General features: G+C 44.3%; 2 protein-coding genes across 8 annotated transcripts in view; one reads left to right on the forward strand and one right to left on the reverse strand.

Annotated features, from left to right (window-relative positions):
• Window positions 1-16,932, forward strand: part of JAK1 (Janus kinase 1) — a 143,425-nt gene extending 126,493 nt beyond the window's left edge. For both annotated transcript variants that reach the window (XM_082453359.1, XM_082453360.1), the window contains 14 exons: window positions 567-673; window positions 3,537-3,680; window positions 4,367-4,454; window positions 4,935-5,062; window positions 5,675-5,810; window positions 6,902-7,053; window positions 9,537-9,687; window positions 9,810-9,904; window positions 10,978-11,170; window positions 11,930-12,054; window positions 12,429-12,601; window positions 14,248-14,365; window positions 14,618-14,728; window positions 15,478-16,932. In XM_082453359.1, coding sequence (XP_082309485.1) covers window positions 567-673; window positions 3,537-3,680; window positions 4,367-4,454; window positions 4,935-5,062; window positions 5,675-5,810; window positions 6,902-7,053; window positions 9,537-9,687; window positions 9,810-9,904; window positions 10,978-11,170; window positions 11,930-12,054; window positions 12,429-12,601; window positions 14,248-14,365; window positions 14,618-14,728; window positions 15,478-15,573 — 1,817 coding nt within the window. In that variant the 3' untranslated portion in view covers window positions 15,574-16,932. The remainder of the gene's footprint in view (window positions 1-566; window positions 674-3,536; window positions 3,681-4,366; window positions 4,455-4,934; window positions 5,063-5,674; window positions 5,811-6,901; window positions 7,054-9,536; window positions 9,688-9,809; window positions 9,905-10,977; window positions 11,171-11,929; window positions 12,055-12,428; window positions 12,602-14,247; window positions 14,366-14,617; window positions 14,729-15,477) is intronic.
• RAVER2 (ribonucleoprotein, PTB binding 2) overlaps window positions 16,929-25,518 on the reverse strand; it is a 144,083-nt gene continuing 135,493 nt past the window's right edge. For 5 of the 6 annotated variants that reach the window (XM_082453512.1, XM_082453508.1, XM_082453510.1 and 2 more), the window contains one exon: window positions 16,929-19,233. In XM_082453512.1, the coding sequence (XP_082309638.1) occupies window positions 19,087-19,233 (147 nt within the window). In that variant the 3' untranslated portion in view covers window positions 16,929-19,086. Of the gene's footprint in view, window positions 19,234-21,119; window positions 21,189-25,518 lie in introns of all 6 variants that reach the window. The other variant, XM_082453511.1, reaches the window with a different exon arrangement.

A 25,518-nucleotide genomic window follows, 5' to 3' on the forward strand; every position in this document is an offset into this window, starting at 1 on the left:
TGACCTTCTTTTGGGGTCACCCGCCCTGTTCCTCACAAAACCTGTGTTTTTCACCCCCCGGTTTTGGTTCCCGTCACTCCCAAAGTGCTTCCTCCATCCTTAGCTCTCATCCTTCAGCCCACACCCTGATTACTCATTTACACATTTAACAAGTATTTATTGAGTGCCTACCGTGTACCAGGCTGTGGAGGTAGAGCAGGAAATCAGATGGACCACAGGGCCTACATTCTTGGAGTTTCCGTTCTCAGCTTTTAACATTTCATTTCCTCCCCTGACCTCTTTTACTGGGACAGATCCTGCTGTGTCAACCCTGGAGTGCCTGTACCTGCCCTTTAAGAGTAGCTGCACAGATTTTGATTGGTTGATTATTTGTTTCGTATTGGCTCTGTTATTAGCCTGTGAGCTCCTGGAGGGTGGGAATCAAGTACTTAGTAAATATTTGTTGAATGACTGAACCAACAAATGCACAAGTATGTATTCAGCAAGCCCATGGCCCAGCAGATGTTGGCCGACTGGGACCTTAGACCTTCGCTGCTCTGCTCAGACTTCTCCTCTCTCGTCCATAGAAATCTCCAATCTGCTGGTGGCCACCAAGAAAGCCCAGGAGTGGCAGCCTGTCTACCCCATGAGCCAGCTGAGTTTTGATCGGATCCTCAAGAAAGATATTATGCAGGTGAGTCACTGCTGCAGACCCAGCCCTGGTCCTGCCTTCCCACAGCAGAAAAGCCTGGGGAATGTGGGGAGGATGAAGTCGGGTTTGGGGAGACCCTGGTGGAAAAAGAACAAGACTTCCCCTTCATAGGTACAGCTGGTCAGCCAGTTCCCTGCTGTCCATCCCGGCCTTGCTGATGCGCCCTAGAGGCTTTCTCCTTGAAAGAGCTGGGTTAGTCAAGTTTTGTAGGGTTATCTAGGGTAATAGGGACCTTCCATGCCTGGTCTTCTGCAGGTAGAAGTAGATGGAGAACTTGGTGGGAATGCTGACAGGTCTCCACGGGGGAGTATGGGCTGATGACCCTCATTGTCCCAAAACATGCTGTGTGAAAAAGCACTTCTGAATTTCAGTCCTGGGCTTTCTGATGACGTTTCCAGAAGGAGCAAAGCTGGGGGCACACAGAGCACAGTGAGGGAGCAGGAGATGCACCCTGGAGGAGAACTGTCTTGAGAATCAGATCCCTCAGACCAGTGTCCCGGCCTTTGCCCAGATTCTGCAGCCTTAGGCAGGCCCAGTTTCCCTCGTAGCTGCCCTTGGGCCTTGCTAGGGTGTGAGGCCCAGGGAACCCCCACTTTCCGTTCTGCAACCACCTCCCCAGCCCCTTACACTGAGCCACACGCGGGGCGGGGAGGCTAAGGAGGCGGTGTGCCAGCAGCCTGGGAGGGAAGGAAGCCACATAGGCCGCTTACTGCCCGGCAGGGGCTGTGCCACCTTGGAGGTGTTGGAGGGGAAATCGTGGGCTCACTGTCATTGAGGAGCCTGGCGGAGGGTGGCAAGCGTGGGGTTGCCTTGTTCATTTACTTTTTGAAGCCGGTCCCTGAAATTGTTGGGGAGGTTTTGAGGGAGTGGAAGTCCACAGCTGCAAGTGCCTCGCTTCACTTACGTAAATGCTTCACTGAGGGCCTGAGGGCCAGATCTTACTGTTCTGTCCCTCGGGTGGTTTTGAGAGCTGTGTCCAGAGATTAAAATCGCAGATCCGCAGTACCCCAGCCTCTTTTCTGCCTGGAACTTGACATGTACTTGGGGTCTTCCTTCTGTCCTTGCCCTTGAGCCTCTGGGCAGATTACCACGCTCTGCACCTCCAGCGTTCATTTAGCCAACAGTGATTGAGCAGTTGCCCATGCCAGGCATGACTGCCACCCTCGGCAGGCACACAGTCCGGTGGGCGAGGCAGACTCTCGTCTATCTTAAGCAGATAATTATACCACCGGGAGACAAGCCCTAAGTAGGGAAGTATGGCAGGATGTGGGACTGTCAGATGGTCATCCTACCTAGTCTTAGGGGGACAGCGGTGGCTTCCTGGGGGAAGTGGCATCAAAGCAGAGGATGAACAAGCGCTAGACAAAGGCAGAAGGAGCAGCATGGAGGGAGGCTGAGGTGGTACACGCAGGGGCCTCTGGGTTGCTGTGGAATCCTGACAGCACAGTGCCATCCATGACTTGGCCCTGGAATAAGCACCCTTTCTGAGGAAGAGTAATTGTTCTGAAAGCATATGGCTTTTGTGGGATGTTCTGGGAACGCAACTTCCCATAATCTTGATGTATCGCTTCATGACACATGCAGCTTTAATGAATAGTCACAGGACCTTGCCAGGATATAGTAGACAGGGCGGATGTATCACCATTCTGCTATGACAGATGACAAATGGTGGTGTTTGTGCAAATTAATATACCCAGTTAACGATTGTGTACATTCTTGAGGGAGACAAGTCAGCTGAGGGAGTCAGCCAGTGCATTTTCTGCATTTATAGGCAGTCCTAGGATAATAGAATAATAGAACTCCAAATAATAAGTTTTGTGGGGTTAATGTCAATAGCTTGACAGTGCCTGAGTTTCGTGAATCACATTTTGATTTTCAAATATTAAGAGTATTTAAGCCATAATTATTAAAGCTTAAGCTGGAAGGGCCTTAGAGACAGATCATTATATGTTCGGGGCCTTGAGCAGATGATCTCTTTTAGTTCTTATGCTGCTCATTTGGTTTTATTATCCCTTTTCATATGTGGGGAAACTGAGGCCTGTCCCTCCAGCCTCTGCCTCTGTCTTCACATCACCTTCCTCTGGGGATTGCTAGGGCATATGCATGTATAAATTGTATCACTGATTTGAAAGCATGCATATGTGCCCCCATGCATCAGGTAGATGGATAGAAAATGAATAGTTTAGGTGTGAGAGGGCGATCAGACAAAACGCACTGGCCCAGTGGATTGGCTTCTACCCACTGTGCTCCAGGAGCTGTTCTACCTAGTTCCTCATTTGATTCTTACACCAACCCTATGAGGCAGGTACATTGTTAACCCGTTTACAGAAAGTGGGTGCCGACTGAGCGTGATGAAAGGAGGTCTCTAAGTTAAAAGGCCAGCAAGCAGTAGGGCTCACAAGCCTGTTCTCTTTGTATCCCGGCCTGTGAGTGGAGGAGCCTCCTGGGGGAGGGGGGAGGGAGGTCCTCTCTGAGACTGTTCTGGAGGCCTAGTGGGGGCTGATGTTGGTGGCTTTTGATGGCACTGTTGGAAGTTTTGTGAAAGGTCAGGGTTATGTTTCGGCCCCAGGCTGTTCTTGGAGGTAGATAGCGGGTTGCTGTTCAGAGAATATGAGGATTGTTTCCTGGGGCCCAGGGAGTGCCACAGCTGTGTTTGGCCAAGTAGCTTTTTGTTTCCTCTGGAGGCCTGACAGGACCAGGCACTGGAGAGGCTTGAGCTCCTGGGGCCCCTTTGCCGTTGCCCCATCCCTGCTGATGTGCGTTCCCACTGAGGACTCCGTCCCAGACTCTGGCACCACTGAAGCCCCAGGGGGTGGTCACCCTAACCTCCTGCCTCCTCCTTCAGGGCGAGCACCTTGGGAGAGGCACGCGGACACACATCTACTCTGGGACCCTCACGGATTACAAGGATGACGAAGGAACTTCCGAAGAGAAGAGAATAAAAGTGATCCTCAAAGTCTTAGACCCCAGCCACAGGGACATTTCTCTGGCAAGTGTCTTCCTCATAACCCCGCCCTCTCCCCTCCCTCATTTCTGGAGCCAGTAGAGCACAGTGGGCTAAGAAGAGCCTTTGCCCTGATTTTGGGCCTGTCCCTCCCTGTCCGTCCCACTCTCTCCCGTTTCCTTCCTAGAGGTCCCTGTGGCGATGCTGTGGAGCCCCAGACTCCAGCTGAATGGTCTCAAAGTGCCTGATGCAGTCCAGGCTGTCACTTCAGCGTCTGGGAAAGTAAAGCCCAGAGCAGTAAAACGACTTACCCCGGATCCCACAGACTGTTAGGGAGTGATAAAGCCAAGTCTCGACAGACATCTGCTGCCTTGGTTTTCCTTTTATTCTAATATAGTGTCAAACGTTGTTATTTCCCAAAGTTTGAAGGAAGAGGAAGTGGTGGACATGCGTATCGAACGGGGACGTTGTCAGCCAGCCTCTCCCGCCAGCCTTGCTCTGCATCCTATTAGGTTTTCTAAATGAGTCCTATGTCCCAGCTAGATGGCCCTCACAGTTGAGGCTTGGCAGTGCCTCTGGGTAGTTGAGGCCAGGGGAGTAGTTTCAGGGCTTGGGATGAGGACAGTGGTGACCTTTCCTGGGATCCACTGACTTTCCCCTCAGCTGAGCCCCTTTAGGATCAGACCAGTGGAGGCCGGCCCTTGACATTTCTTTGTCCTTTTCTCCCACAGGCCTTCTTTGAGGCAGCCAGCATGATGAGACAGGTCTCCCATAAACACATCGTGTACCTCTACGGCGTTTGTGTACGAGACGTGGAAAGTAAGTGTATTCTCTTTGGAAGGGGAAGTCGGCCCTGGCCAGGGAGCGTGGTTGCTGTGAAGATGAGTGGGAGCTGATACCCTCCTCATGTTGCCCAGGCTTCTTGCTTTCCTTTTTGCAATCAAGGAACTCAAAAGTACTGAGCAGGTCGCTTGCTTGAGTTAATAGTGGACATGGAACTAGATCCCATCTGTTTTTCACGAATTTCTTGAGTGTTTACTTCTTGCCAGCTCTGGGCCCCACGTTGTGCTAGACTCGGGAGGTGGGGAGTGAGTGAGCTGAGTTCTTTGCCCAGAGAGTCAGAGTAGAAGGAGCTCCAGGCAGGGCTTGAACCCAGGCCTGTCCGACTCTGAAGCACTCTACCATTGGCACCCCCAGGCAGAGTACCAGCCGTTAAAGTGAGCTCTCGCAAGGGGATGAGGGAGGGTGCTGTCCCAGATGGACAGAAGGTTGCAGGTGTGGCTGTTTTTGTGTTTGTAGATATCATGGTGGAAGAGTTTGTGGAGGGGGGGCCCCTGGATCTCTTCATGCACCGGAAAAGTGATGTCCTCACCACACCCTGGAAGTTCAAAGTTGCCAAACAGCTGGCCAGCGCTCTCAGTTACTTGGTAAGTATGTTCTGATGTCTGTGGTGGTCCCCATCAGGAACCAGAATGTGGGGAGGCAGGAAGGAGGTACCAGCCAAGCAGGCTGGAGAGCCTGGGCTCTGCACCTACACACAGGTGTGCCTGGTGCTTAGTGAAAGCCATCATCGTGGGCTGTTCTGTGTGCTTACGTATGAATCGTGCTTAGAGGGAAATTTTTATCACTTCAGAGGACTGACTTCCATACTGCAGTGTATGATAAGAGTAGAAATATTACAGTACTTGTTGAATGAGTGAATGAAACTATTAGCATCAATAGTAGCTCACATTTATTGAGTGCTTACCATGGTTCAGCTGTTCAGGGGTTTTTCAGGCTCTGATAATCACTTTAATTCTCACAAAAGCCCTATGAGGCATGCTCCATTGTTATCCCTGGTTCACTGATGAGGGAACTGGAGCAAAGGGACGTAATATGATGTGCCTGAGTCACACAGATCATCATCGGGAGAGCTAAGCTGCCCGGGTCTGGCTGGGGCTGGGGAATGTGGATTGTGACCTGTGGGAAACAGGGGAGACCGTGGGAAGGAGGGCAGCTCCATGGGCAACTTTGCTGAGCCCTGCCTTTTCACTCTGCAGGAGGATAAAGATCTGGTCCACGGGAACGTGTGCACTAAAAACCTCCTCCTGGCGCGTGAGGGCACTGACAGCGAGTGCGGCCCCTTCATCAAGCTCAGTGACCCCGGCATCCCCGTCACTGTGCTGTCCAGGCAAGGTGTGTCCTCCCTCCCTCCCGTTTCCTGCCCCACCCATCCCCTTCCCCCAACCCTGAGGCAGGGCCAGGCCAGCAGGGAAGGGGGCTGGACTGGGGTTCTGCCTCATTTTAGAAAGCACACTTCTGCAAAAGGCGTCTGTGCTCCTGCCCAGCCCTGGGGGCAGGGGAGATGTCAGGCGTGGGAGGGTCGGTCCCTGCCCTCAAGGAGCTGACTCTGCAGTAGGAGAAACACAACTCAGCTGGGGCAGGTCTGGTCTTGTGATGAAGGAGCTGTGTTTAAGGTGCCGGGGCAGCACCTTGTTCAAGGGGAGGTCGAGGGTCTGGGGTATTTAGAGATGTGTCAGGAGGAGTGGGACCTGGGTCCTACCTGTGTTTGTGTTGAAATCCACTGTAAGCAACTATACTCCAATAAAAATTAAAAACAAAACAAAACAAGAAATCCACTGTAGTTAGTGAGCAGTTTGGGGAGGCACCTTAGCAATTGCTGTGGTCTTGCAGCTTCTCTTTGAATGAGGTCATCATGAGTTGAGGACTCCAAAGGAGAGGGCAGACCTGGGAGCTGAGACACTGTAAGCAGTGCCGCACAGGTCATACTCTACCTGTAGGTCATACGTGGGATACCAGTGCACCCCTGGGCCCTTGCAGGGTGATATGCAGAGCATGGGGGTAAGCCCATGCCCGCTCTGCATCTGTCGGCCTCTTCTCCCCAGCCTTCTCTTTCTTAAGCCTTTGTCATGTGCCCCCCTGTTCTCCCTCCCCAGGGTGTTGGCTTCCACCCTGGGGTGCTTTGCTGTTTCTGAGGCCAGAGCTTCAAAGACTGACTCACACGACCTTCTTGGGGAGTTTGTGTTAAACAGACACAGCTGCAGGCCCTGACTCAGACAGATGCATTGGAAGGGCCAGGGCTGAGGGACCTGGACAACTGCCCCTTTAACAGACTCCCTGCAGGACCAGGGCAACCATGGCCCATGTTTGGAAAACACTACCTGAAAGAGTTTCTTTGTTAACTCCCAGTTCTGGCTGCAATGGCAGTGATAGACTCCCCAGGTGATTGCAGAAACTGATCTGTAAATGTTTCTTGTCTTTTCCAGAGTGCATAGAACGAATCCCATGGATCGCTCCTGAGTGTGTTGAAGACTCCAAGAACCTGAGTGTGGCCGCTGACAAGTGGAGCTTTGGAACCACACTCTGGGAAATCTGCTACAATGGCGAGATCCCCTTGAAAGACAAGACACTGATTGAGGTGAGTTGCTTTCCAGGGTGTGAGCTGAGTGAGGAACCCTTGGACACTCATGGGTGTCTCAGGAGTTATCAGGAAGCCTCATATTGTGGGAGGAGACGGGCACGGGTTTGACTCTCCTCCACAAGCTTACTGCCTGTGTGACCTCGCAAATGTTACTTAATTTCCTTGGGCCTTGGTTTCATCATCTGTAAAATGGGAATAAATAATACCTCCTTTGCACGGTTGTTGTGAAGATTAAGTAAATAATGCGTGTAGAGTCCCAGGTACACAATGTGTGCTCAATAGATCACTATAGCATTGCAAAATTAACACCCAGATATTTATTGAGTTCCTTCTGTGTACCAGGCGTTGTCCTAAGTTAAAGCTGGGGGTTCACAATGAAACAGACACAGGCCTTTCCTACCCTTGAGGACCTTAGGGTGTAGTAGGAGAGTTGGGCTAAAACAGTGATAAGGATTCCACACATAATATCTGAAATCATCACCTTAAGAGCCCTGCATGTTGGGTAGGGCAGCGTCATTACCCTTGTTTTACAGGTCAGGTAACAGATGCAGGCGGCCCAAGGCCCGGGTTCCTTAGTTAGAATGCAAAATTTCGAGGCTGACCCTTTCTTATGTTCACTTGCAGAAAGCTAGTGGAGGCTCTAACTCCAAAGGGATAAAGTAGTGAAAGTTACAGTGAAGGACCACTGATCCCAACTCACTGATTTGATTATTGGGATGTGTCTTGTGTGTTTAGAGAGGCAGGCATCACTTTTAGCTGGGAGGGAATGATCAAAGTCCAAGGGAGGGTGGCATTTCAGTTGTCTGCTGGGAGCAGTGAGTGGTTTCATTTGCCTGGAGTGTGGAGAGGAATGACAGGTAAAAAGGTGGGAAGGGTCCTTTGAGGTCGGATTGTGTAGAGACCCTGAATGCCAGGCTTCAGAGTTTTACTGGGGTGATGTGGGACACTGAAGGGTTTGGGTGGGGAGCCAGGTGCTTGGAGGCCAGACTGGGCGCAGCTCATCTGGATGGTGGTTGGATGGACAGGCTGAGTGAGGAGAGGCGTCTTGCTCTGAGGCTCTCAGTGGCCACGGCCCGAACCAGGAAGTGGCGGTGAGGATCCGGAGTGGAGGGGGCACGTGGAGGAGATACCCAAGAGGTGAGAGAGCCTGTAGCCTGTTAGCCTTTTGCCAGGTAAACATGGCGCAGGACTTGGGAAAGAGGAGTTAAGCTAAAACCAACAGAGAAACCGTCACATCCATAGATCTGTATTTAGGATCTTCAGCTGGGGCTTCTGGGAGTCATTTTATTTTTAACTTCCTTGGAAACAAAACAGCATACCCTTTGCTGTCAGTCAGTATTTATTGAGCACCTTCTGTGTACCCAGGACTGAGCAGAATACAGAGATGGTGTAAGGAAAGGTCTGTGCCTTTGATAAAGGAGGGTCTGTCTCTTCTCCCAGGTACCCTTGGGTGGGTTGGGCGACCTTTCCCCCTGGCTCTGCTGGAGCCTGGAACAGTGAGAGACACTCCAAGGCAGAGGGAGCTCTCAGCTCCTTAATTCCAACCCATCTTCCTCCTCTCCTCTGGGGCCTGCCTCCACCCCACCCTAGGACCCACAGGGACCAGAAGAGAAACTAGTACCCTTGAGAGTCAGCTACAGACCAGAGCCTAAAGTGTAGCAAATTCACTTAATTTTTTTAAAAGGGCATCAATTATTCATTTCAGAATTTTAAAGTATTAACCCCGTTGATGAGAATTTAGAAAACAGAGAAAACTATTTTTAAAAAAGAAATTATTAATCACTATATTCTGGTCACCCCTAACTAATATTTAACACTTTGGCATATTGTCTTCCAGTCTGTTTATATCTCTCTTTTTTAAACAAACTTGGGACCATGCTAGATACAGTTATTTTTTCATTTAATGTTGTATATTTTTTCATTTAATGTTGTGAGTATTTTGCTATACGATTAAATAAGTCTTACAGTTTTTACTAATTTGATGTAAGAGATCATTGTTTCATTAAACTCTGATTTATTTAACTAATTTTATATTTGGCATTGAGGTTGTTTTCAAATTTGTAATGCTCTATCTAATTCTGCAGGGAATATCTTTAAACATAAATCTTTGTTTCTATCTGACTTATTTCTGAGTTGTTCAATAATTGCAATTAATGAGAGTTTGAAGAATCTGAAGCTTGCTACACATGTTGCCAAATCATATTCCAGAAGGTTGCATGAATTTGCTGGAATACAGCTTATTTGGGACTGGGTGGGATATACTGCCTGTTTTCCTTGAATTCGGATTATTTTAGTATCCAGGACTAAGATTTCCCACAGCTAGAGAAAGGCAGCATTAGCACCCACGTTTATGACGTCTCCTTTTAAGCAAAGCTGTTGGGAATTAAATTAGGGATTGTTAGGTAACTCCTTCTGACCTGGGGCTAAAAGGTTTGTGGGCGGTTCCTTTGGTTTCTTTCATGTGGTCCTCTTCTTTGCAGAAAGAGAGGTTCTATGAAAGCCGGTGCAGGCCAGTGACCCCGTCTTGTAAGGAGCTAGCTGACCTTATGACCCGCTGCATGAACTACGACCCCAACCAGAGACCCTTCTTCCGAGCCATCATGAGAGACATCAATAAGCTGGAGGAGCAGAGTAAGACTCTGCCTTGAGCTGTTTAACCAGGACCAGCCAATGCCTGGGGGAGGGAAGGATAACAAGGAGCCTGTGAGGGGCAATCACTCCTTTTTAACATGTTTTCTTTTCTCTTCTGTTAGATCCAGACATCGTATCAGAAAAAAAGCCAGCAACTGAAGTGGATCCCACACATTTTGAAAAGCGGTTCTTAAAGAGGATCCGTGACTTGGGAGAGGCAAGTTATACTCGAGTCCCTGCTGACCACTTCACCTCTATGGATATCTAAAGCTGCTCTCCATTCTCTCTCATTTTGGGTCAAAGTTTATAAGAGAAAGCATCTTACTGTGTTTTCTTTAGGATTGTGTGTTTTTCCATTTGACACACGGTGGCAGCCTGTCCACGCGCACAGGACATTGATCAGCTCCCTTGGGAGACTTGGTCTCTAAGGGACAAAGAGAATGAAGAGGGGGGGATCCATCCATGGGGGATGGATATAGATATAGTGGAAATAGAAATGTCCCTACCTCTCACTTTCCTGGGAATACTTATCCTGTGAGGCTGCTTAAATGAGGGATGGATTTATTTCACAGAACACCAAAATAGAATTTTAGCTTTTCCTCTGGACCTTGAATGGCAGTTTCCTGACAGTAAATGTGACTAGAGAAGCTACTGGAATTTGCATCTTTATACAGATTTTCTGTAGTTAATAAAGGCTGTGCCACCTTGAGTACCCACCATGTGCCAAGGCCGAGTGCTGGGCATTCTGCAGGCACAGTGTTCCTGCTTCCTCACAGCAGCCCCAAGGGTTTATTACCCCTGTATACGTTGAGCACCTCTGGAGCCAGCTCGGAAGACTGGGTGACCAGGCTCGAATCACTAGCAGGTGGCTTAGCTGGGATCTAATCCACGTCTTCTAAAGACTCCTCATGCCTTGCTCTTTGTAGCCACATTGTGGTACCTCCTGTAGCATGGACCCAGGGCTGTCAAAGAATGCCAGGGTTGTCCTGCATGTCCAGAAATAACCTCCATTTCCTTTTGGGTTACACTTTCGTGGAAATTGGGATTGATGTGTTGGTTCACCAGTCACTTGATCCTTTTCTTGTCTTAGCTCAGTAATAGAAGAAGGGATGGCATGTAAGCCAAGTGGGGAAGAAGAGCCCAGGTAGGAGCTTGCTACCTGCAAGGTCAGACTGTGCGTGCACCCCCGCCTTCGGGGAACAGCACAAGGAGCAAGGCTAATCTCTTAAGTGTGTCCTGCTGGCCCAGGCCGGGGCTTCTCTGATCAAGCATGTGCATCTTTCCCTCCAGGGCCACTTTGGGAAGGTCGAACTCTGCAGGTATGACCCTGAGGGGGACAACACAGGGGAGCAGGTGGCCGTCAAATCCCTGAAGCCTGAGAGCGGAGGGAACCACATAGCTGATCTGAAGAAGGAAATTGAAATCTTAAGAAACCTTTATCATGAGAACATTGTGAAGTATAAAGGCATCTGCACAGAAGACGGTATGTTGTGCAAAGTGGGGTTGGTTTAAAGACTGAGTGACTTTCTGGGGTCATGAAGGCCAGTGCTGAGCAGGCAGTGCCCTGGGCCTCAATCTGGGCTGCCTGAGTGCCAACTCACGGCCCCCGGAGCTCGAGGGCTTTGAAGCAGTGTGCACTGTCGGAACCCTCAGCAGCTGCAGAGCTGCCGGGAAAGCTGCCCAGCCTCCCCCCAGGCGGGGGGTGATTCCAGCACTGTCTCTCTTGGCTCTTGCTACACCCACACTGGGGATTGGACTTCCCCTGTCCTGATATTTGCACACGAGGGTACAGAGACCAGATGAAACTGATGCCCACTCCTCCCCTTTCCCTGTTCTTTTGATCCAACACTAAGCAGGGTACTTCATTTTCTAGTTTTCTAAGTCAAGGTGGCAAGTGGTGTTTACTAATAAGTGTATCTTTTTTACAAGCCAGTACAGTACTCATGTATTATATTTTAAAATTGGTAGTGAGATGATGTGGCTCATAATTTTTAAAAATCATCATTTGCCTAGTGGTTCGCAGAACACTGTGTTGTCTCAGTGAGCGCTGATGACCCTAGGGTAGGCACCCTGTTCGCTGCCGAGGATCCCAAGACTCTGACACCTACGAGCTTAAGCAGCGTGCCTGCGATTCAGGTCCTCTGTCTCCAGATCCTGTGCCCTTTACTCTCCCACAGTTCCTTCCTTTGGCAACCTTGTACTGATGGTTTGTTTGTTTTTTCGTTTCTTTTTTCTAAACCAGGAGGAAATGGTATTAAGCTCATCATGGAATTTCTGCCTTCGGGAAGTCTTAAGGAGTATCTTCCAAAGAATAAGAACAAAATTAACCTCAAACAGCAGTTAAAATATGCTGTTCAGATTTGTAAGGTAAAAAGAAAAAAAAAAAAAGAGCCTGGTAAAAATTTAAAAATCAGGCACTCTGTCCTGGGTAATTGGTTTGTAATGAGGCTGCAAGTGGAAAACTTTCGAGTAATTGTACTGAGTTTATTTTGTTCTGCATGATTTGGATTGAAAATTAGCCTCTGCTAAGAAAGTGAACTGATTTGTTAATGTGGTTTCTTTAATGTGTATTTCTTGGAATCAGGTTGGTCTGTTTTTGCAAAGAAGTAAAAACAAAAAAAAGTGATATGTGAATGAAATGATATTTATATATATTTTTTTGTTATGAAGTGGTGGTAGATACAGACTCCAGTCTGAACTGACCTTCAGCAATGTGCTCTGCCTTTTCTTCTCTCCCTCAGGGGATGGACTATTTGGGTTCTCGGCAATACGTTCACCGTGACTTAGCAGCAAGAAATGTCCTTGTTGAGAGTGAACACCAAGTGAAAATTGGGGACTTTGGTCTAACCAAAGCCATTGAAACTGATAAGGAGTACTACACAGTCAAGGACGATCGGGACAGCCCTGTGTTTTGGTAACTGAATCAAACAGATTTCATCAGTGCTTCATAGGGTTTCCACTGTTCTGATAGGTCCTTTCTAGCTATGTTTATGTCTCTTATTAGTCCAGATTAGAAAAAGACTTAGATCATTTGGAATTGACTGATTTTTGCCTTCAAGAAACATCTTTTAAGCTGTTTTACTGAAAGCAACCCGCAGAAATGCCTGAGCTTCATAGGACATCATCTTCCAAGGAAGAAATCTCACAACGCTCAGCATCTCCATCTTGCCTGGAGAAGGCATTCCTCTGACACAGTTCTTAAAACTGTTAGCAGCTGGAGTAATCACATCCATGCAGAGGAAGCCTGGAGGGCAGGTAGGAGGAGGGGGCAGGAAGGTGACAGGAAGGAGGTGACGAGTAGGCATTGGCAGATTCAGGTAGAGCCTGGACATAACAGAGCAAAAATCCATAAGAAGCTTGGCCATCTTCTCATGAATCACCAGAGTATTCTGGTTGGTGGGCCACACCCTGACTTTGACCCCTCTCAGCCTGGAACACTATCCAAGGGGGAAGCTGCTAAAGTCTCCACTCTGCGCTGTCCTGTAGAACTGACTGGCACCATGAGGTACATCCTGTATGGACACGACATGGGTCTCTCCCACCCACGAAGGCCAAACCTCCATTTATTCATTAAAGAAATATGTATCAAGGCCCTGGTTTGTGCCAGGTACTAGAGATACAAGGGTGAACAAGCCAACCAAGTTTAGAATTTAATGGGTGAGGCAGCCAATTTCGTGGTACCATAACCATAAAAGGGTTCAGGCTTGGTTTTCTGGAAGTTCTGTTAAAATAAGGCCTTAAAAGATTCCTGGGGGTTTGTTAAGATGGTTAGAAGACGGCATGTATGATGGCAAGAGTGAGACAGAACAGTGGCTATCCTAGGAACTGGAATCAGCTCCGTGTGGCTGGATCACGAAGGGAGGTCTTGGCGGTTGCTAAGGCAATGCCCTGGACGCTGAGTTATGGAGCTGGGACTCCATCCTAAGAGCTTTGGGTTGCTGTTGGGGGGATTAAGGACAGGGACTTCTGTTTAAAAAGATCACTGTGGGAAGGAGAGGAGCAAGACTGGAGCCAGGGGGTCTAATTTGGCCAGAGCCGGTGATGGTGTGAATAGGACAGTGATTTGGACAGCGATGGTGGGGTTTAGGAGAAGTGAGTAGGTTTGAGAAGTATTTCTGAGACTGCGTATGGGGATGCCTCAGTTTCTGGCTCAGGCAGTTGGGTATCATTCACCAGAACAGCTGACATTGGAAGAGGACTGGGCAGTAACTCACTGCTGACTCAATCTGAGCTTGCAGGCACATGAAGCCCGGGCCTGTCGTCACCACCTCCTCCCCCCATCCCCTCCCCATGGAGAGCCTATGCTCTGTGACATGAGGAGCACAGACTTGTCTGACTGATGTCTGGGAGCAAATGTGTAATGAGAGCCCACAGGGGTACTGTCCACATATCAGATGTGCACCACAGCAGCACATGTGTGACTGATGCATAATACACACTTAAATGTCTTAGAATATTAAATTCTAAGTAAAACCAGAGAGCTGATTTTTCTGAGTTACTCTAATGCTTTTTGGAATATCCTTCCCAGGAAATGAAGTTTCAAGTTCTGCTTCCTTTCAGGTATGCTCCAGAATGTTTAATTCAGTGTAAGTTTTATATCGCCTCTGATGTCTGGTCTTTTGGAGTAACTCTGCATGAGCTGCTTACTTACTGTGATTCAGATTCCAGTCCCATGGCGGTAAGTCTTACTTGTCCTTGGTTTGAATCTAGCACCCAGTTAAAATGTGTCCATCCTTCTGCTTTGTAAGTTTCATTCTTAAATGGAATCCAATCAGTGTGTTATAATGGAAAGGAAAATTGTCTTGGACTTTCATTTTTAAAGCCTTTTTATTGTTTTAATTTCCAATTCTAGAAATTTTACCTTAATCTATCTGGTGTTTATATAAATATGTACAAAGTAAAATATTTTGTTTGGTTTTATTTTACATAGTTGTTCCTGAAAATGATAGGCCCAACTCATGGCCAGATGACAGTAACAAGACTTGTGAATACATTAAAAGAAGGAAAACGTTTGCCTTGTCCACCTAACTGTCCAGAAGAGGTATTTATGGGCCATTTCACAGTAATAAAACTCAGTTTTTACTGTTTTCACTGCTTGAATTATCCAGCATGGGATTGGAGTGGGGGAGCAGGAATGAGTAGAAAACTCTTTTAAAATAGTTTTCTGAAGCTGGATTTCAGATAAGATATCTGAGAAAATCATCTTTGGGGCAGATGACAGCCACAAGTTTTGTTCAAAGCAAGGGATTCCCTTCAGAAGTAGGCTCACCTCGGTGCGCACCCTAAAGGCGCAAATGCTGGTGTAGCCTTCCTGTGACAGATACATATAATTGCATTTTTGTGTGTAAGTTTATCCCGCTTACCAACAGCACTTGTGACATTCAGTTTTCTGTATTTCTAACTGAACTGAGCCTTTAAGACTAACTCTGTAGGCTATTTAAGATGTACTGAATAGTATGTTTAAGCCAAAGAATGAAGCAGCCGGTAAGGAAATTTGGAGTCTAAACTGAGCTATAACTTCACCCTTAAACTGGTTTATAGTAATTAATGACCTGGATTTTTTGCAAGGTCAGTTAAGTCATGAGCTTCTCAAATGTTAAAATGTTATTATTTATGAACTATAGATGTGTCACATTTTCTGTATTTTAAGTTATTCAAATATTCTTGTTTTCTAGTATTACTTATTAAGGGAAGTCATTCACATTTTCAAATTTATGTTCTTGGTGTTTCTATAATTTTTAAAAAAAGCTCCTAAACATTTTTACTGTTGTTATTTTTTTCTTTTTACAGGTTTATCAACTTATGAGAAAATGCTGGGAATTCCAACCATCCAATCGGACAACCTTTCAGAACCTTATTGAGGGATTTGAAGCTCTTCTAAAATAAGAAGCATGAATAACATTTAAATTCTACTGTGTATCAAGTCCTCCTACCCCCAACCAACCAATACCCAAGCCATTTAAAAAAAAAAAATATGTTCTAACTGGAAAAAGTTTGTATTCTGTCTAAAAAGATACTGGGGTACGTATCCATGTATAAAGCACACTGTGTGGTGCTTAATATGTATAAGTACTTCCTCTTTAAATTTGGCACCAGTAACATAGTGACAAATAATGACAACCAAAATATTAGAAAGCACTCAAGCACTCCTCCTTTTGGAAAGAATATACCACTGTTTCGTCTGGTTAGTTTACTATCACAATTGAGTACCAGAATGGGATTTTTCAAAACAAACAAGAGGAGCTGACCAAAGTAAAGTCTCAAGATGATTGCTTTTTCTTACCTGCCAGTTGATGTGAAATGTTTTTCTGGCACATAAATCAAAGATAAAGATTGATGGGCTTGGCTGATATTCTAATATGCCCTCAAATTTCAATATCTAAACAGTGATAGATGAAACATTCTTGAAATATTAGATACCAGTTAGTATACTGTTGTTGCTATACAAAGATGAGTGAGTGTATCCCTGTCAACAGTAGGACATAAACTTTGAGTTGTTTCTGCAGTGGCTTAGCTCCTGTCCCCTTGGGTGACCAGCGGTACCCATTTTTGAGAAAACTGGTCATACCCAGGGGGGCAGCTGTGGAATAGATACTTTGCTGCATGATGTTGATTCTTGAGAACTAAACCTGTGCCAGTGCTTCCCTAAACAAACAGCGTACCTTTAATCAGAATTGATTCTAAGAACCTGGCTGCTGTTGTACCTGCTTTTCAGAAATGTCAATGTGTATCCTTCTTTTATAACTAACTCTACCACTTCGGGGCAAGCTGTGCCAGCATTGGTTTTGGATGCTGAATGCATATATACCATGTACATTGCACTGTTCTTAGTGTTTCAGTACTTACCGTCCATCTACAAGAGTCGAGTCGATCACTATTTTGACCATCATCACCCTATGGCGCAAAACTTGAAAGACCCAGCTAGAAGCACTATGGAGTTCAGGATCCACTAGGCAGTTTTCAGTTTGCTTGGAGGTAGCTGGGTAATCAAAAATGTCAAAGCTCTGATTCAATGTGAACCATAAGATCTTTTTGACCAGGAGTCTGAAAAACTTTTTGTTGATGCTGTCTAGCATTTGTTTGATACCATTACTTTTCACCTTGAGCCTGAAAAAGAGTTATGTATTGATTCAATGGCAACAGCCATTCCCAGTAACCCTACATCACCAAGGTCTTGTCAAACCTGTGGCCACCCTACATGCACTTTGTTTACTCTTTATACAAATAAATATACTAGAGACTTCACATGCATGTGCCTTTTAATATTAAGAGTTCATTTTCAAAGCATTTCAAACAATTTGTTTACATAGAAAAATAACAGTATAGGCTGGGGGTGGGGAGAGCATTGGTAATAATGGTCCTTATTACTAACACCACTTGATTTGTACTTATCTGTTGTGTCCCAACAATAATGGGGCACAGGCCAGTACAGATGGCAGACCCACACTTGCTAATAACCCAAAATACCTTTTAGTTCTTTAAACCTCTTCCTGCTTACATTTTTAAAATTCACCATCTTCCCTTCCTTCTGTTTGTACTGTCACAGAGGTGTGACAAAGCACTGAAGAAGCTTAATGCAACAGGAAAATGGGAAGAAGTGCAGAGCATGGAGAACCCATTATTCATCTGCTGAGTCAGAATTGAGTGATGCCTATCCTGATCAGTTATTTATAGGTAGTATACTTCTTATTAGAAATTATCTAATAATTTAACTTTCTAGCTGTCATTTGCCAATAGAAGTTAATATAGGCAATACATTAGACCAAGTAAAATTCTTTGCAAATCATACAACATGTGTACCAATTTTAAACTTCATAATTAAAACACAGATACCTTCTATCATAGTCAATAAGTCCCCTAAATATATTTAATGATCTTATTTCAAAAAGACTAGGATCACTGAGACCCCTAAACTCCACATCATCAATTAATGTCTCATAACAAAGAACTTAGAAATTTCTAGATAGCAAAAGGGTTTCTCATGCATTTAATACCAAGGTCTTCAGGAAATAATGGTGATTCAAAAGTTATATGCAATAAACACAATTCTTTCAAAAGTAAATTGGGTTAAATAGCTGATAGTTTTTCAGCCTAACACACTGCAAAAGAATAATAGACAAAGCAGAGAGTGAGGTATAGCTTATTATCTCAAAATAGTTATAAATACTGTTACTCCATAACACTCCTTCAGAAAGGGCAGAATTGACTGCTTTACTATATTGTGGAAATAGGGCATCTGATGACCAAAATGTGCCCTGTTCTAGTAAATGAATCATCACTATGCTATGAAATTAAGACACAGAAACCTATGTTCCTTGCCACTTACTTACAACAAATCTGTTGTAAAGTTAAAGGTCTTTTTGTAGGTGTGAAGTAAAAGGATTAGGGAATTAATGGTATTAGATCAGGAGTCTGCGAACTTTATAAAGGGCCAGATAGTAAATATTTTAGGCTTTGCAGCCACTCAGCTCTGCCATTGTAGCACAGAAGTTAGCCATACATGATATGTAAGTGAATGAGCATGGTTGTGTTCCAATAAAATCTTATGTATGGGCACTGAAATTTGAATTTCAAGTCATACATTTTTTTTCCTCCAAACATTTAAAAATGTAAACATCATTCTTACTTTGCAAGCAGTACAAAAACAGCTGGAGGACTGTTTTTTGACTGCAGGGAAGTAGTTTGCCAGCCCCTGAAATTAGATCAGCAAAGCTACTTCAAAGAAAAAAAAAAAAACCTTGTGTTTTTCACAAGAGGTATAAATGGTAAATAACATATTAAGAGTAAAGCATCTGTAGTAGTGTATACCTTGGATGTCACTGTCACTCTGTGTTTGAGTTTTATACTGTATGACTGGTGTGGGGGTAATAATTAAGTTTGTATGTAGAGCATCTTTATAACTACCAATCAATCACTGCATTGTGTACTTGCATTCTTGTAATTCTAGGAAAAATTCTAAAAATCTGAAATGAGATTACTTCTAGGGAAAGTATCGATAAACTGGAATGCACACTGGCTTATAAGAAATTTATTCTAAGGCCCAGGAAACAAGAATGTTTCCCATTTATTGCTTCAAACTTTTATATGTGGTGTCAAAATTATTCCCAGTCCTAAACAAGGAATATTGGAACATATGTCATTTCTCCAATGAACTGTAAGTTAGTATCACATTGATTAAGATGCATCTAATTCTAGCGGAATATGTCCTCAGTTGATGTCTCTTCTTATTGCTACTTATTTTTTTAATTTGGCAATTCTGCCTGCTGCACAACACAGTTCCTTCTGGGAAATTATAAACCCGTATTTAAAGGATATGGCTAGTTTGAATGTAGTTAAGGCAGCGATGAACAGCAGAGATACTGCAAAGAACCTTATGAGTTTATAAGGAGAGAACTTAACTCAGTATACTCGCTTCTTTTTTAAGTAGGTTTCCACGTAATATGCTCCTGTGCCCTGAGAATGCTGGTCAACAAATTCCACTGAACCACCTTCTGGGGCAGAGACGAGATATGATGAGCCTCGCTTTTCATTTCTTAAAGATGATACCTATTAGAAAAAGAAACCATAACTAATGCTAAAATCTAAATTAAAATTGGTTTGTTAAAGATATTTATAAGAAAAGCAATTCTACTGTGGTTTGGTGTAAAAACAGAATAGCAGGATAAATAACAAAGTTATCAAAAAAATGCACAAAAAATTTCTATATCAAAATCACTTGTGGAACTTTTGAAAAATACAAACCAGCTTCTTAATGCCCTCTCTCCCCTACTCCCCATATTTTCACGAAAGAAAAAGTGACACTATAGTTGCTTCTGCTGTTTGTACATAGTTAAACCCCAGTGAATCAGAATACCAGTACTGGATACCAGTATTCCTCTGAGGAAGGAGCATGGCTAAGGAATTGAACTGCATATCAACTTAGATGTTAAGTTCATCTAGTAATAAAAGATGTGGCAAAAGAATAAACCAGTAGGTACAAAAACTAGTAAATGATGTCAACAAAATAGCTAGTGAAACATTCTAGAGAGCAATATGAACTCAAACTTTAGTCCACAGAATAATCACCTGGAAAAGTTGTTAAAATGCAGATTTCCAGGTTCCATCTCAGATATTCTAATCCAGAAGTGTTCATGATAAGAAGGGCCAAAATGTTCCTCACAAGTAGTCACAGTAATCAATACATTAAATCAGATTATGTAGCACAACCCTATGACCACCTAATTCCTCTCAGTTTTAGCTTTTATAAATACTGTGTGTGACAAACTTACTGAAGAATTATGTAACTAACCTACTATACAAGAATGTAGAAATGACTCATAAGGAAAGCTTCTAGCAATGCAGAAGAGCCTTCTCACATTACAATTAAAATTACAATAGTATTTGAACCAACAATGGCCACAATTTTTAAAACCGGGTTCAACTTCAGAGGGGACAGATGATGAGTCTCTCTGCCCTTGTAGATAAAGCAGTTCTCAGTCATCCATGTTAAGAAGAGGGATAAGGTAGAGATGACCAAGAAGGCTCCAGAGCTCCCCTCTTTCCATGGATGTGCCAGATGTACAGCTACACATGGAACAGTTCCCTCTAAAAGAGATCCAGAAACTAGCTGGGCAGCTCCTACATAGTAAACAAATGAGAAAATAAATACCCACACCAAAATGGGTAGGAAAGGTCAATATACAGTCTCACCATACAACCCAACCCTGGCACAGCACTGTGCATCAGGAGAGAATTCCCAATTCTTAGCTTCTCCCTGAGGAGTGAAGGGTTTGGATTCCACATCTAGCCCTCCAACTTTTAAGACTCCCGGTGGCGGTATGGGTTCCCAAAATACCTAGCTCTGAAAGCCAGCAGGGCTTGTGTTCATGAGATCCACAAGGCTATAGATAATAAAGAAGCATTCTTAATGGGCACACAGCACTCACTGTGACTGTCCCCTCAGGGCCAGGTGCAGAGGGAGCAGGCAGAATTGCCCATCTCCCAGTCCTCCCCTGAAAGAAGTTTATCTGCACATTTTAAAAGCTACTGCCTAAGGCCGGGCTCCTAATCTAGCAGGTGCTAGGAGCAGCGGCAGTCTCCCCCAGAGACTGGGGAAGCTGAAGGACACCTCTCCCACCTTCTCCTTCCAGCTCACTCCAGTCACTAGTATCTCCCTGCAAGGAGCTTGTACACGTCTGTACCCTGGCTTTTATGTCTGACACCCAAGGAATAGTCCATAGGTCATCTGGCTCTGATAGCCAATGGAGCTTGCATTCATGAATTCCACTGGACTGTAGCAAACAAAAATACAATTCTTAATGGGTGCAGGAGCTCCCTTCCCACCATGCCCTGGTGATTGTACACCTGTGCTCAGCACAAAGGGAACAGGGAAAAAAAAAAAAAAAAGCCCATTTCCTTTTCTCCCAGGACAGGGCTTAACTATCAATACGTACTTTCTCCGCAGCAGCCTCAGGGTCCAGGTTCTAATCCGCCTGCGTCTAGGTGCTAATTGCAGTCCCTGCCTTTGGATACACAGACAGGTCTTAGCATACCCTCTAAAAAAGCCACTAAAAGCAAAGAAGGAAGCTCAGATAGTCACAAACGGTTGACAGACAACTAAGAGCTCAGGCTGGGCTGAACGATGAGGTCCATCTCCTACAAGAGACCATTCAATACTGGAAGAGGCGGCTGTTTTATATAATGCATAGGCACCAATAAAGGAAGAAATGAAGATATAATGTTCCAAACAAAAGGCCATGATAAATATCCAAAGATCTTGATAAAACAAAGTGACTTACCTGAGAGAGTTCAAAATAATGGTTGTAAAGATGCTCACCCAGGTCGAGAGCAATGAATGAACAAAGAATTTGAATAGAGATAGAAAATATTTAAAACTACCAAATAGAAATCACAGAATTGTTGAATGTAACTGAACTGAAAAGTTCAATAGAGGGATTCAACATCAGACTAGATCAATCACAGGAAAGGATCAGCAAACTTGAAGACAGGTTAGTGGAATTCATCCCATCAGAGTTGCAAAAAGGAAAAATAATTATAAAAGTTAAGATAGCTTAAGGGACTTATGGGACACCATCAAATGGACCAATATATGCATTATAGAGGTCCCAGAAGGAAAAGAGAGAAAGGGGCAGAAAACTTTTTCAAAGAATTAATGGCTGAAAACTTCCCTAATCTGTGGAAACACACATCCAGATCCAGAAAGCCTAGAGAGTAACAAACAAGATGGCTCCAAAGAGACCCACAATGAGACACATCAATTACATTCAACGTGCTAAAAGAAAAAAACTGCCAACCAAGAATACCTGGCTAAGTTGTCCTTCAGAATTGAAAACGAGTTTTCCAGACAAAAGCTGAAGGAGTTCATCACCACTAGACCAGCCTTACATGAAACGTTAAAGGGAGTTCTTCAAACTGACATGGAAGGAGGCTTAGTTTTCTTTAGTAACAGGAAAACATATGAAAGTATAAAACCACTGGTAAAGATAAATATATACTTAAATTCAGAAAACTCTGACAAAAAAAATAAAAACTATACAAACGTGTCAATGGATACACAATGTAAAAAGGTACAAATTGTGACATCAAATAAGTGGGGGGGGGTGGCAGAGCTGTATTCATTTGAAGTTATCAGCTTAAAATATATATATATATATATATATATATATATATATATATATAAAAGACATTTTATTTAAGCCTCATGGTAACCACAAAACAAAAGCCTATAGTAGGGATGTAAAAGAGAAAAGAAAGCATACACTTATAGAGAAATAGCAAATCACAGAGACAGCAAGGGAGGAAGAAAGGAACAGAGGAATCACAAAACAACCAGAAAACAATGAACAAAATGGCAATAGTAAATCCACAACTACATTACTTTAACCCACACACCTACAGTCAACTAACCTACAACAAAGGAGGCGGGAATCTACAATGGAGAAAAGACAGTCTGTTCAACAAGTGTTGCTGGGAAAACTGGACAGCCACGTGTAAACCAATGAGATTAGAACATTCTCTCATACCATATACAAAAATAAACTCAAAAATGGATTAAAGACCTAAACATAAGAATGGAAATCATAAAATTCCTAAAAGAGAACATACGCAGAACACTCTGACATAAATCATAGCAGTATTTTCGTGAATCAGTTTCCTAAGGCCAAAAAACAAAAACAAAAACAAAAAAAAGCAAAAACAAATGGGACCTAATTAAAAGCTTTTGCACAGCAAAAGAAACCGTTAACAAAATGAAAAGACAGCCTACAGAATGGGAGGGAAAATTTGTGAATGATGTGACCGACAGGGGGTTAATATCCAAAATACACAAACAGCTCATACAACTCAATAGCAAAAAAACAACCCAATCAAAAAAATGGGCAGAAGACCTGAAAAAACATTTTTCTGAAGAAGACATACGGATGGCTAACAGGCACATGAAAAGATGCTCAACATTGCTAATTATTAGAGAAATGCAAAATCAAAACAATGAGTTAGGGCTTCCCTGGTGGCGCAGTGGTTAAGTATCTGCCTGCCAGTGTAGGGGACACAGGTTCGATCCCTGGCTCAGGAAGATCCCACATGCCACGGAGGAACTAAGCCCGTGCACCACAACTACTGAGCCTGTGCTCTAGAGCCTGCAAGCCACAACTACTGAGCCTGCACACCTAGAGCCTGTGCTCCGCAACAAGAGAAGCCACAATGAGAAGCCTGCGCACCGCAACGAAGAGTAGCCCCCCACTCGCTGCAACTCGAGAAAGCCCACGCACAGCAACGAAGACCCAACACAGCCAAAAAAGAAAAAAAAAAAAGAGATACCATCTCACACTTGTCAGAATGGTTACCATCAAAAAGTCTACAAATAACATGTCAGAGAGGATGCAGAAAAAAGGGAACCCTCATACACTGTTGGTGAGAATGTAAGTTGGTGCAGCCACCATGGAAAACAGCATGGAGGTTCCTCAAAAAACTAAAAATGAACTACCATACGATCCAGCAATTCTACTCCCTGGGTTTTACTGGAGAAAAATGAAAATGCCTATTCAAGAAGTTACATACACCCCAATGTTCATAGCAGCAACAATAAATCATTTGGCCAGAAAAATCAAAAGAGCCAAGACATGGGAGCAACTCAAGTGCCCATCAACAGATGATTAGATTAAAAAGATGTGATGGGGCTTCCCTGGTGGCGCTGTGGTTGAGAATCTGCCTGCCAATGCAGGGGGCATGGGTTCGAGCCCTGGTCTGGGAGGATCCCACATGCCGCGGAGCAACTAGGCCCGTGAGCCACGACTACTGAGCCTGTGTGTCTGGAGCCTGTGCTCCGCAACAAGAGAGGCTGTGATAGTGACAGGCCCGCGCACTGCGATGAAGAGTGGCCCCCGCTCGCCGCAACTAGAGAAAGCCCTCGCACAGAAACGAAGACCCAACACAGCCAAAGATAAATAAATAAATAAATAAATCTATTAAAAAAAAAAAAAAGATGTGATTATATATATATATATATATATATGTATGTATGTATGTATGTACGTACAATGGAATATTACTCAGCCATAAAAAAGAATAAAATACTGCCATTTGCAGCAATGTGGATGGTCCTAGGGAATATTATGGTTAGTGAAATAAGTCAGAGAAAGACAAATACTACTGATATATAATATAAATGGAATCTAAAAAATAATACAGATGAATGTATATGCAAAACAGAAACAGACTAACAGATATAGAAAAACTATGGTTACCAAAGGGGAGAGGGAAGGGAGGAGGAATAAGTTAGGGGTACGGGATTAACAGATACAAACTACTATGTATAAAATAGATAAGCTGGGCTTCCCTGGTGGTGCAGTGGTTAAGAATCCTCCTGCCAATGCAGGGGACACGGGTTCAAGCCCTGGTCCAGAAAGATCCCACATGCCGCAGAGCAACTAAGCCTGTGTGCCACAACTACTAAGCCTGTGCTCCAGAGCCCGCGAGCTACAGCTCCTGAAGCCCAGTGCCTAGAGCCCATGCTCCACAACAAGAGAAGCCACTGCAATGAGAAGCCCATGCAGCACAATGAAAAGTAGCCCCCGCTGACTGCAACTAGAAAAAGCCCGTACACAGCAACAAAGACCCGATGCAGCCAAAAATAAATAAATAAAATAAATAATAATAAAATTTAAAAAAAAGAAGATAAGCAACAAGGATATACTGTAAAGCATAGGGAATTATAGCCGTTATCTTATAATAACCTATAATGGAGTATAATCTGCAAAAATACTGACTCACAATGCTATACACATGAAACTAACAATACTGTAAATCAACTACAATAAAAATTTTTTTTAAACGTTAAATGTAAATGGATTAAATTCTCTAATCAAAAGACAGAGTGGCTGAAAGGATAAAAATCAAAAACAACTATATGTTGACTAAAAGAGTCTCACCTAGCTTAAAGGACACACACAGACTGAAGGTGAAGGGATGCAAAAAGATATTCTTTGCAAATGAAAACCAAAAGAAAGCAAAGGTAGCTGTACTATATCAGACAAAATAAACTTCAAGTTTAAAATGTAGCAAATGCTGCGCTCTTTGGTGGGGCTAATGGCGGACTCTGGGAGGGCTCACGCCAAGGAGTAGTTCCTGGAACTTCTGCTGCCAGTGTCCTTGTCCCCATGGTGAGCCGCAGCCACTCCCCGCCTCTGTAGGAGACCCTCCAACACTAGCAGGAATTCCTCCTCCCGTTGCCATACCCCCAAGTTGGGAAGCCTGACGTGGGGCTCAGAACCTTCACACCAGTTGGTGGGCTTCTGTGGTATAAGAGTTCTCCAGTCTAAGTAAAAATCTATTTTC

Source organism: Balaenoptera physalus, assembly GCF_965194825.1.
Source record: "Balaenoptera physalus genome assembly, chromosome: 1".
Classification (NCBI taxonomy): Eukaryota; Metazoa; Chordata; class Mammalia; order Artiodactyla; family Balaenopteridae; genus Balaenoptera; species Balaenoptera physalus.